The following is a 12,232-nucleotide window of genomic DNA, read 5'->3' on the forward strand; positions in this document are numbered from 1 at the left end:
GACTGTATAATATTGTCATTGAATTATGGTATCGTTGCGAATATAGAATTTTTTTTTCTATTTTTTATTTTTTTTTTATTTTTTTTTATTTCTTTTTTTTTTTTGCACGCGAGAAACTCAAAGTAACAAATTTTCGTCTCTTTTACAATTCCATCTCATAAAATCAATATAGATCTAATTTTTTCTTTAATCACGAGGCTACTCCGAGTCAAGCACGTGATAAAGCAATCAACGAGCAATATGCATAGAGGAGAATATAATCTATGTACTGTACTCGCATTCGTTCGTTTCTAACTGCTATGTATTATAGTCAATATGTATGTACTTACTTGATATTTCGTCAAGTTCGATTATGTTATCCAATGTATTCACGTATTTATTCATCCTAGTATGCATTTATGAACTTATCGACACAATTTATATATATATATATATATGTATATACATATACACGTTTGTATCTATTATAGTGTTTAGGTTTAACAATGTCGAATGATAATCATTCAATTTTTGGATTAAAAAATTAATTCTCTTCTTTACGAGCTTTGATTTTTCAAATATTATCGAATAGTTATCAATCAAAGATATTTTTTTATTCTATATTTCATAAAAATTATTTTATTTAATAATATTCAAATTTAATAATTAAATTTTCTCCGATGACCTCACAGAGAAATTATCGTCCATTATCTTCCATAGAATTAATCAATTTATAATATTCTTTTATATCGTAACTTTCGATCGTATCAATATTATTTATATTTATCTCTTAATTACATATAAATTTATATAATCATATATATATATATATATATATATATATATATATATATATATATCGAACGAATAAAATTTTCATTAATCAATTACATTAATTATTAATTATCAATTAATTATTTCGAAAAAGTTTAATGATTAATGTATTTTCGAGAAAAATGGTGTTCTTGATACTAAAATTTCCAGAATGTTTATGCCGATGACGTTAGTAGTATGCCATTTTCAGATAAGATAATGTTTTTAACGTATGTAGGATAAATTGTTTCATTTATTTATATATTTTCAAAACCAATAATTAATAACTAAAAATAGTCTTTTTTGACGAATGAGCGAGGACGAATCTGACGACAAGTCAGAGACGATTTCTCCCTTACTGACCCTCTTGTCTATTTTCAAACGCTAAGAACCTGATGAGAAGGCTCACTCACACACTCGTTCCCTACCTCTTTCTCTCTCTCTTCCTTCTTTTATCCCTCCCTTTACAATTCCTCTCTCTCTTTCTCTCTCTCTCTCTTTCCCCCTTTTGTGTATCTTCCGTGGTCTTCCGATCGAAGAAATTAGGACGACGAATTATCTACTATTTCAAGTAGTTTTCACTCATTAACACTTACAAATCGTTTGAACAATTTTCTTCTTTTTGAAGAATTCAATGAAATGCGAAACATTGTGCAATAATTTGGAATTAGTTCTTTGTTTTATTATTATTGTTATTATTATTATTATTATTATTATTTTTGTATTTTGTTAATTCTAGTAAATAATCGATTGAAAAGAAACACGTATTGTATTTCGAAATATTCATATATTTTCGAAACGAACTTCATTAGTGCATCGGTATTAATTAAATTTTATATTACAATTTAGTTTCCTTGCTTAATTGAAGATTATATAATTAATTGAAGATTATATAATTAAATAAGAAATTGTTTTTTCTCTCTCTCTCTTTCTCTCTCTCTCTCTCTCTCTCTCTCTCTCTCTCTCTCTCCCTCTCTCTCTTTCATTTATTTTGAAAATATTTATACTTAAGTATCTGTATTCGTGTGTAAATTTTGCTTAATTTTTTCGATAAGATCTTGATATGAAACGTTGAAAATATTAATTCGATTCATTGTAAATTTCTGAGTGGACTTATCGAGAAGTTCAGAGAAAAGATTTAAAAATTTAATCTTATTTTTTTTTCTTTTTTCTTTTTTTTTCTTTTTTTTAAATATACTTTTACATAAATAAAAAAATCATTAATTAGTTACTCCAACCTGTATTAATGAACTTTTAACTTTACAAAAAAAAAAAAAAAAAAAAAAAAAAAAAAAAAAAAAAAAACTTTCCTTTTTTTTTTTTTTTTTTTTTTTGCTTGATTCTATTCGCGTATATAACTTTTTATGTTTATCATTTGTAGTATCGTATACAATATCCATAAAAAATGATAATTATTTTAAATGTATATTTTTAATATCATATTAATATTTATAAAAATAAAGTCTATTCATATTCGGAACAGGTTGCTAATATTTAATAGATTCAAAATAAATAAATGCATATACGTATCTGCATTGTATATATGTGTATATATATATATATGTGTATATATGTATATATATCGTAGTATACAGTAAATAACATGTATCATTAGAAACAAATTGATATGTTTCTTCAGCTTCAATGAGCAAAATCGATAATAGATAGAGATGACATGGACTCTGTTCATTTCTCACACATACAACGAACGTTAATTTTTATATCATGGATTTGAAGAAATACATCAACACATAGGATTTATCTTGGCAATCTCGAAAGTCTGTACAGACGAGATCGTAAATGAATATTTTTCGATCAAAGTCCAAACGAGAGATCAAAGTTTCCATATCTCTTTTTCTGTATTTATCTCTATTTTTCTCCCACCTCTCTCTCCCACCTCTCTCTCTCTCTCTCTCTCTCTCTCTCTATCACTCTATGTATATATATCTTTTTTTTTTTTTTTTTTTTTTTTTTTTTTATAAATGAAATGGAGCGCCGAGAATATAACTAAAATAGAAAAAAATAAAAAATAAAAAACAAAAAGATATAAAAACATCTCAAACTGTATAATAAATTGTGAACTTTGCCCTTATCTCGTTAATATACCAAACAACGAAGCGATTGCGATTGATGCGACATTGAATAATAGTGGGCAAAGGAAGGCGGAGGTAGGGAGGGCGCGATAATGAAAAAAAGGGGGTAGGGGAGGGGGGAAACTAAAAAAAAAAGTGAAAAGAAAATAGAAAGAAAAGGTGTAAGAGATGAAAATTTTTGTTCGTTTGTTCTTCGAAGACTAACATCAGATCGTTTTGATTTTTGTGTCTTTTTTTTTTTCCCCATCTTTTTTTTCCTCTCTTTTTTTCTCTCCCTTTTTTCCCCTTTTTTTGGGAATGATTTTTCTTGCAGTGCCATTAATCCGCATCAGCGAGAAATAAGAGAGAATACCTGAAGTTAATCGATCGGAAGTAAGCATAAACTGGGTCGCCACCATGATCGTGGAGGACAAACCGTGAGTTTGTAGAGCAACTCTAAAAGAGAGACAGAAATGTAGACTCGTTGACACTATGTCCTATTATTTTGCAGCACGCAATCACGATTGACAAAGCCCTTTTCATAACTCCTAATTGATTATCGCTTAGTATGATTATCGTTTAGTATCCTATTAATTGAACTTTGATCTTATTTGTTTTTCTTTGTTTGTTTCTTTCTTTCTTTCTTCTTTTTTTTTTTTTTTTATTTGTCTTTGTTCCTTCAAATCTTACGCTTCTCTTTCATATTTATTTTATCAGAAATATTTTATTCGCAAATTATTGCTTGTTTTGATCGTTTAATATATTATTATTATTATTATTATTATTATTATTATTATTATTATTCTTTTTTTTTTTTTTTAATTTTTTTATTTTTATTAATCAGCATGAATTTTATTAGAGCTTGTGTTTGCACGTATACGTAGTCAGCTTGTTTATTTATATAGTATAGTTATTTTTCCTATTTTGTCTTGTTTAATATAAAGTAAATTTGTAATTATTATAATAAAAATTATAAATATTTATGTACACACATACACGCATATACCTATATACATATAGTTATATAATTATATAATTAATTATATGCTATAATTGTTTATAACATAACGATTATATAATATTATATAGAAATATTATTCTACAAAATTATATAATAATTATATTTAAAGATATAAGATTAATTTTTTATAATATAATATAAAAGGAATTATATAATTAAATTATATATATATATATTTTTTTTTTTTTCTTGATTTAAAATATTTTAACATATAGAATACGTCTATTCTTTTTTTTTTTTTTTGCACGAGTTGAAATATTTAAAATGTAGGTCATTACGTCTGGCTTAGCATTTCTAATATCTAATGTCAGAACATTTCTTTTCATTCATTGCTTAAACGTTAGTTTTATCGGTGAACAAGCAAAATTTTTATTTATCTGCATAGTCATAGATATATGCATTCTTTTATATATATAAGAATTAAATTATAAAATTTCAAGTTGGGTTGAGTAGATCGTTTCTAGAATTGAATTTTATCGACTCTCTTTGCACACATATACTGAGAAACTTTCATTATAAATAACCTTCGTTTCTTATTTAATCATGGCGTTTTTTTATTTACTTTTCTTATCAGAATCGTTGGGCGTACTCTGATAATATCATTCTTTAACGTTTTCCTTTAATATGGATCAGTAACTATAGGACGACAATTTTTGATTAAATTTATATTTCGTTAGTTTGTTCGTTCTTTTTTTTTTTCTTTTTTTTTTGGTTTTTTTTTCTTCCTTCCTTTGCTTTTTGTTTATTTCATTTTAACGTAACGAAGAAATTTAATCATTTTTTCTTTCATACATATCATTTTTATAGTAGAAATTTGACACACATTCAAACTATGAATGAGAAAAACTACTTCATTGATTATAGCTCGATTATATATTATATTATATATATACGTGCATACATATGCACATGCATTAAAATGATAGTGAGTAAGCGAGCGAGAGAGAAAGAGAGTCAGAGGTAGAGAGAAAGAGAGAGTGAGAGAGAGAGAGAGAGAGAGAGAGAGAGAGAGAGAGAGAGAATTCCCTTGTATATGTATATATAGACATATGTATAGAGGGTGTTTCAAAAATAAATCGTCAAAATTTAAAAGCATATACTACTCGTTTTAAGGATAAAAGGAAAAGTCATAAATATGACTCCCTTTTCTTTCCAAGTTAAATATTATATATATATATATATCACCTCTGAAAGTTTCACCTTTGAAACATCCTGTATCTCTCTCTCTATCTTTCATTCTCTCTCTGTCTCTTTCTCTCTTTCTCGTTAATTATCGTTGATAAATGTGAATCGACAATTATAGCTTGCACGAGTAGTTACGAAACGTTATGTAAATGTATATTTTCACATAGTAGTAAATAATAGAGTAGAATTTGTCATGGGATTAATTAACAATTCGAAATTCGAACTAATTGTATTATTTATGAAATTTGATTCATGCTGAAATTCAATTCTTTCTCTCTCTCTCTCTCTCTCTCTCTTGTATGCATGAATACGATAAATTTAATAAAAAAAAATAATATTTTGATATAATCATATAAAACCCATACAAAGGTATACTTGTAATCATTGCTGTGTGTGTGTGTGTGTGTGTGAGAGAGAGAGAGAGAGACGAGGGGAGGGAGAGTGTTTATCATGGCATGTGAAAGACAATGTTCAAAGTCCACTGAATTAACTTAGTTTCATCTTACTTCATCGGAATATACATGTATGTATATGTGTGTCATATATATATATACATATATGTATCTTGAGAAATTTTATTTGAATAATTTCGTAATTAACTTTCTTAATATATCTTATTTTACTTTTAAATTTTTTTTTTTTTTTTTTTTTGTATATTTTTTATCTTATTTTATTAATTGTCATTCTTGTTAATTCATATCACCTAATTTAATCATCGTTCAAAGTTCTCTCATGCTAAATATGTAGTTATTATACGAGATCTTTTTTCATATCGTTTATAATGTTCTTTTCCAACTTGTTAATACTTCTTTTTTCTTTTCTCTCTCTCTCTCTCTCTCTCTCTCTCTTTCTCTCTTTTTTTTTTGCAATAAACTTGTGGCAAGTTAATGATATCCATTTAAAAGGAATCAATGACATAATAATTATCATTATTTTTTCTCATTATTAATGACTTTTGAATAACAAGGTTTTTTAAGAATTTTTTTTATAAGTTAAATGATTTTTTATTAATTGATATTTAATATTATTAAATTGGGAATCATTTGTGTGTATTGTTTGTTTGTGTACATATAGACATATAAAGTTAAAAAAAAAAAAGATTAATAGAAAAGACGAAGAAATTTCGTTGAAAGAAATATGGAAAAAATAAAAAACTGCATGAGAATTAAGTTTACAAATGAATGTTATTTTTGTTTCTTATACATCATAAAAAAGAAAAAAAAAAGGAAGAAAAAAGGAAAAGAAAAAAAGGAAAAAAAAAAGAAGAAAAAAGAAGAAAGAAAAAAAAATACATACATTTAACGTCGACGTTTTTTTTAGTTTAGCCTTTAAACGATATGAAGTTCGTTCATCATTTTCTATATTTATCATTGAAACATGTCGAGTAATGTATATAACATAACATATATATTCGTCGCTCAATTTGCCGTGTTTATTCTTACTTCCAAAGGAATCCGTTAGTCTGGATAAAAATAAACTTGAATATCGTCGACCCTTGAAGAGCAATAGTGCATTTATATACATATAGTATATGTAATCAGGTCACTATTTACATACATACATACATAGATACATAGATATATTGGCTTTTCGCCCAATTTTATATAAGTTCTTTTTTTATTTGTTCTATTTGAATTTATTTAGTGTCTATTCATTTGTAATAATAGATAAGTATACCTCTTAATTATCATTAAAATTATTATTATTATTATTATTATTATTATTATTATTATTATTATTATTATTATTATTATTAGTATATTGCTTTATTTTTTTTTATTTATACTTCTTTATTTATGCATCCAATGCACGATTGATAACGCAGCATGATGCATCATCATTACAAACATCCGCTTATTACCTTACGAGAGTAAAAAAATATAAATTTTGTTTAAATTATTCCATCTATATCTTTCATTGTTTAGCTTTAGTACGTTCGCTCTGATATAGAATAAGATATATTATATTACTATATTATTAATAAAAATTAATTATTCTTTTTTCTTTTTTTTTGTTTATTTATTTATTTATTTATTTATTTATTTTCTTTTTTTTTAATTTTATATTAATAAAAAAAAATCATCAGACTCGAACGTATTAAATATTATCGAAATGAAAATGTTAAAATAAATAATAGTCAAATTGATGGATTACATTTTCAGGGAGATGGAAAGCTTCTGGATCACCAGTGCGATCAACGCGATCAAAGCTTTATCGTACGTGTACGACCTGCTGACCTTTCCGGTCTATCTTATCCTTCAACGGCCATGGGAAAAAAGGAAGGCCTCAAGAAGGATCAAAGCACGTCCTATCAGCAAGGGCGAAAATTCGATCACTTACAGAAGTGTTGATTCACCTGGTCCAATGCATGTCAAGCTCGAACGAGAAAAAGTTTGTACGCTTGAGGCTGTCTTGCTTTGGGTTAGCAAGATACATGGTGAAAAAAAGTGTCTTGGTACCAGACAAATCCTTGCTGAGGAGGATGAGGTTCAACCTAACGGAAGAATCTTTAAAAAGGTAAAATAGTTTTATATTATTATTTTTGAAATAATGTTTAATTCCATTTTTTTTTCCTCTCCCTCTTCTCTCTTTTTATCCAAGGAAGAAGGGAATATTTTCTTTTTGTTTTGATTGAATCGTATTCGATCGAATAAAATCACAGCTTGATTTAAATATTTCTAGAGAGAATCTTTTTTTCCCGATGAACGCCATAAGAACTTTCGATTGAAATGATTATAAATTAAATAGAAATATTAGCTCGAATATGTTTCGAATTATTTAGAATGATTTATGAAAGTTTTATATAAAAATGTAAATGTATCAATCAATTTTCATTTTAGTATAAAATGGGAGATTACAAATGGAAATCGTTCGTGGATGTTGAAAGATTGGCCGCTTCCTTTAGTCGTGGATTGGTCGAGAATGGTCTTACTCTACGTAAGAACATAGTAATTTTTGCGGAGACCAGGGCGGAATGGATGATCGCGGCCCACGCTTGTTTCAAACAAAATCTAACGGTGGTAACGATTTACGCTACGCTTGGAGATGAGGCTATAACACATGGTATCAATCAGACAGAAGTTGACACAGTTATTACTAGCCATGATTTGTTACCGAAATTTAAACGACTTTTACATGTGTTACCTGAAGTTAAGAATATTATTTATATGGAGGATCAACTTAAGCCAACTGAGACAAATGGTTATAAGGTAATATGATAGATAAATTATAGATAAAAATATAGTACGACGTACTATTAATTTTTTTTGACCGATCTACTACCAATCTACATTGTATAATCATTTATTTTTAAACAAATCATTTTGTTCAATTAGATTCTCAAAGAGATTAATTAAAAAATAATTAATTACTCCAGATATTATATACATCATTCTCTAATTCTTATGAATTCACTTAGAAGTTAGCTAATCAAATTTAATTAAATTCTAAACATATTTACTTGTTATCAGGAAGGAGTACGGCTGATGCCATTCTCAGATATTATCAAAGTAGGAAACACGTCTAAAGCAGTGACAATTTCACCAAAGGCAGAGGACACTGCTATTATAATGTATACATCGGGTTCAACTGGTGTACCAAAAGGTGTCTTACTTAGTCACAAAAACATTGTGGCAACCTTAAAAGCATTCTGCGATGCTGTTGAAATTAAATCAGATGATGTTTTTCTCGGATTCCTACCGCTCGCTCATGTTTTCGAACTTCTTGCTGAAAGTGTATGCTTACTTACTGGTGTACCTATTGGCTATAGTTCACCTCTTACAATGATTGATTCGAGTAGCAAGATTCAACGAGGTTCCAAGGGTGATGCTTCTGTTCTTCATCCTACTTGTTTGACTGCAGTGCCGGTAAAATATTTCGTTTTTTTAATATTTATATTAGATCATTATATAGAAAAAAATGATTACTATATTTTATTATTATTATTATTATTATTATTATTATTATTATTATTATTATTATTTTTAAAGAGCAGTGATTATTAAATTATTATAGAACAATTATTATTGATTTTAGCTTATTCTAGATAGGATATCTAAAGGTATAAATGAGAAAGTGAAAAAATCTGGACCTTTCAAATTAGCCATCTTCAATTTTGCTTATCATTATAAATTAAAATGGACAAAACGTGGATATGATACTCCTTTGTTCGACAAATATATCTTTGGTGCAGCCAAGCAGATTCTTGGTGGTCGATTGAGACTTATTCTCTCTGGTGGTGCACCTTTGAGTCCTGAAACTCATACTCAAGTAAAATTGTGTCTTTGTGTCACCGTTACTCAGGGATATGGTCTTACGGAAACTTGTTCTTGTGCTACTGTCATGGATAGTACGTATTTTTATATCTTTCCTTGTGGCACGTTTTTGAAAAAATATACATATAAATTTACTTTTCTCATTATTTATATTATGTATTTATTTATTTATTTTTTCTTTTTTCTTTTCTTTTTTTTTTTTTTTTGGTAGCATATGATAGAAGTATTGGAAGAGCTGGAGCTCCAACAACAGCTTGTGATATTCGTCTTGAGAATTGGGAAGAAGCTGGTTATCGAGTAACAAATTTACCAAATCCAAGGGGTGAGATCGTTATTGGAGGTGACAACGTCTCGGTTGGATATTATAAGTTATCTGAGAAAACAAAAGAGGATTTCTTCCAAGAAAATGGTAGACAATGGTTCAGAACTGGTGATATTGGTGAATTTCATCCTGATGGTTCTATGGAGATCATAGGTAATAATATAATTTTGATATAGCTTAACATTTTCCTTTTATTTTTATCTTTTTTTTTATTGTTATCAAATATATATATATATATATATATATATATATATATATATATATATATATTTGATATATATATATTGAATTATTGATTCTAGATCGAAAGAAGGATTTGATCAAATTACAATTAGGCGAATATGTTTCATTGGGTAAAGTCGAAGCAGAGTTAAAGACATGTCCAGTTGTAGAAAATATTTGTGTTTATGGAGATGGAAGTAAGGTTTATACTGTAGCACTTGTAGTACCTAATCATCACATACTTGAAGAGATTGCTTCCAATATTGGCATTACTGGAAAGACATTCGAGGAACTTTGCGACGATCCATTGGTGGAAAGAGCAGTACTTCAAGAGTTAATCGAGCATTCAAAGAAATGTAAGAATAATCGGTTGCATTATTATTATTACTATTTTCTAATTGTATTGACTTCGTTCATACTCGTATCTAAATTTTTTTTTTTTTTTTTTTTTTTTTTCTATAACAGGTCAGTTACAAAAGTTTGAAATACCTGGCGCAGTAAAACTCTGTCCTGAACAATGGTCACCCGACATGGGTCTTGTAACAGCTGCGTTTAAACTTAAGAGAAAGGCTGTACAGGAACGTTATCAACATGAAATTAATAGAATGTATGCTTCGTGATGTCGGGCTAAAATGTGCACGAGGTGTAAGGAATAATTTGTATAAAAGAAAGAAGAAAAGAAAAAAAAAAAAAAAGAAAGGAAAAAAACAAATAAACAAAAATGTCTAAGGAAGGCCACCCTCGTCCGATGGAACAGTACCTCGAGAAACATTAGACATTGTTTTATCTGGTAATCATAAAATAATTTTTTTTTTTTTTTTTTTTTTTTTTTTTTTTTTTAACAAATTATTATCATTAACGAAGAAACGAGTTGTGAAAGTCCTTGTATAACGAAAGTTATAAGCTTTGTAGTGTCTTTTGTTATTGTCTTCCGATAGTAAACAGGTTCGATTTATGTTTTCATTGTTTTTATGTGTATGTGTATATATATATATATATATATATATATATATATATATATACATACATATTTATATATATATGAAAATATATGAAGAGATTAAAAAATTCATATCTCTCGATAAATATTGCGGAAATTTCATGTTAAAGCGATTCTATCAAGAATATATTTTTATCTAATATGAATGATACAAATGATAAGAAGATAGAGAAAGAGATAGGAACAAAGAAAGAAAGAGCCTAGTAAGTAAATAAAAATAATAATAAACTGTCGATATATATATATATATATATATATATATATATATATATATATATATATATATATATGTATATATATATAGAGTGAGCGATGGGAGGAACAAAATAGAAATAAAAAGAAACAAATGGTGCAGGACGACCGTCCTCTATTATTATCATAAATAGTAGGGAAAAGAAACAAGGGACGTTCGTTTATAAGATTAAAATCTTTATTTATGTTCTCTTCTTTTTTTTCGACAATTGTCATATGATATTGTTTAGTAGTATGCGTTTTTAATATTACGTCCGAGGGAATCTATCTGAACAATAGTAATCGACCGAGGATGAACATTCTGAAAATGAACTGATTGCGTAAGTTCACGAATCGTACTGTGTACTTACTTTAAGTATTATAAGTAATCGCCGAGCTTAAGGAAAATATAGAGGAGGGCTACTTGGAAAAAAAGGAACAAAAGAAACAAAAAAAAAATAAAATAAAATAAAATAAAACAAAACAACAGAAGAAAATTAAAAAAAAAAAAAAAAAAAAAAATAATAAAACAAGTAAAAAAAAATAATAAATTGTCGTTATTTCGATTAACTTTGATGTATATATATATATATATATATATATATATATATATATATATATATATATATATATAAATATATAAATATATGTATATATATATAATATAGAAGAGAGAAAGGAAAGATGAATGACTTTTATTACATACATATAAACAATTGATCGTTCCACGTTAAAAAGAGGGTATGTACATTGTTAGTTTAAACATTAAAAAAAAAAAAGAAAGAAAGAAAAAAAATAACCAAAATTCGAAAGCATTTAACATTTAATTTAAGTTGCGACTATTTTTTTTGTATTTTTTATTTTTTTTTTTATATTTTTTTTTGTATTTTTCTAATTCCTTATTGTTATTGAGATTGTCAATCAGGATTATACTCATTGTCATTTTAATATAATAATAGTATTCGTGGATGATATGTATATTGACAAAAAAAAAAAAACTGCCTACATTTTGCAGTGTCGATATAAAAATTATAAGAACACACACACACACACACAATATTTTTTTTTCTTTATCACGTATGCAATGTATATATGTGTGTGTTGGTTTGATGA

General features: G+C 26.8%; 1 protein-coding gene across 7 annotated transcripts in view; it reads left to right on the top strand.

The window, feature by feature from the left end:
- Positions 1 to 10,910, top strand: part of LOC124953834 (long-chain-fatty-acid--CoA ligase 4) — a 17,462-nt gene extending 6,552 nt beyond the window's left edge. For 4 of the 7 annotated variants that reach the window (XM_047505811.1, XM_047505807.1, XM_047505813.1 and 1 more), the window contains 7 exons: positions 7,233 to 7,587; positions 7,911 to 8,279; positions 8,541 to 8,936; positions 9,106 to 9,418; positions 9,556 to 9,819; positions 9,969 to 10,244; positions 10,354 to 10,910. In XM_047505811.1, coding sequence (XP_047361767.1) covers positions 7,237 to 7,587; positions 7,911 to 8,279; positions 8,541 to 8,936; positions 9,106 to 9,418; positions 9,556 to 9,819; positions 9,969 to 10,244; positions 10,354 to 10,508 — 2,124 coding nt within the window. In that variant the 5' untranslated portion in view covers positions 7,233 to 7,236 and the 3' untranslated portion in view covers positions 10,509 to 10,910. Of the gene's footprint in view, positions 1 to 3,198; positions 3,302 to 7,232; positions 7,588 to 7,910; positions 8,280 to 8,540; positions 8,937 to 9,105; positions 9,419 to 9,555; positions 9,820 to 9,968; positions 10,245 to 10,353 lie in introns of all 7 variants that reach the window. The other 3 variants (XM_047505809.1, XM_047505810.1, XM_047505812.1) reach the window with 2 other exon arrangements.
- The last annotated feature ends 1,322 nt before the right edge of the window (positions 10,911 to 12,232 follow it).

The sequence above is a fragment of the Vespa velutina genome, chromosome 13 (assembly GCF_912470025.1).
Source record: "Vespa velutina chromosome 13, iVesVel2.1, whole genome shotgun sequence".
NCBI classification, from domain to species: domain Eukaryota; kingdom Metazoa; phylum Arthropoda; class Insecta; order Hymenoptera; family Vespidae; genus Vespa; species Vespa velutina.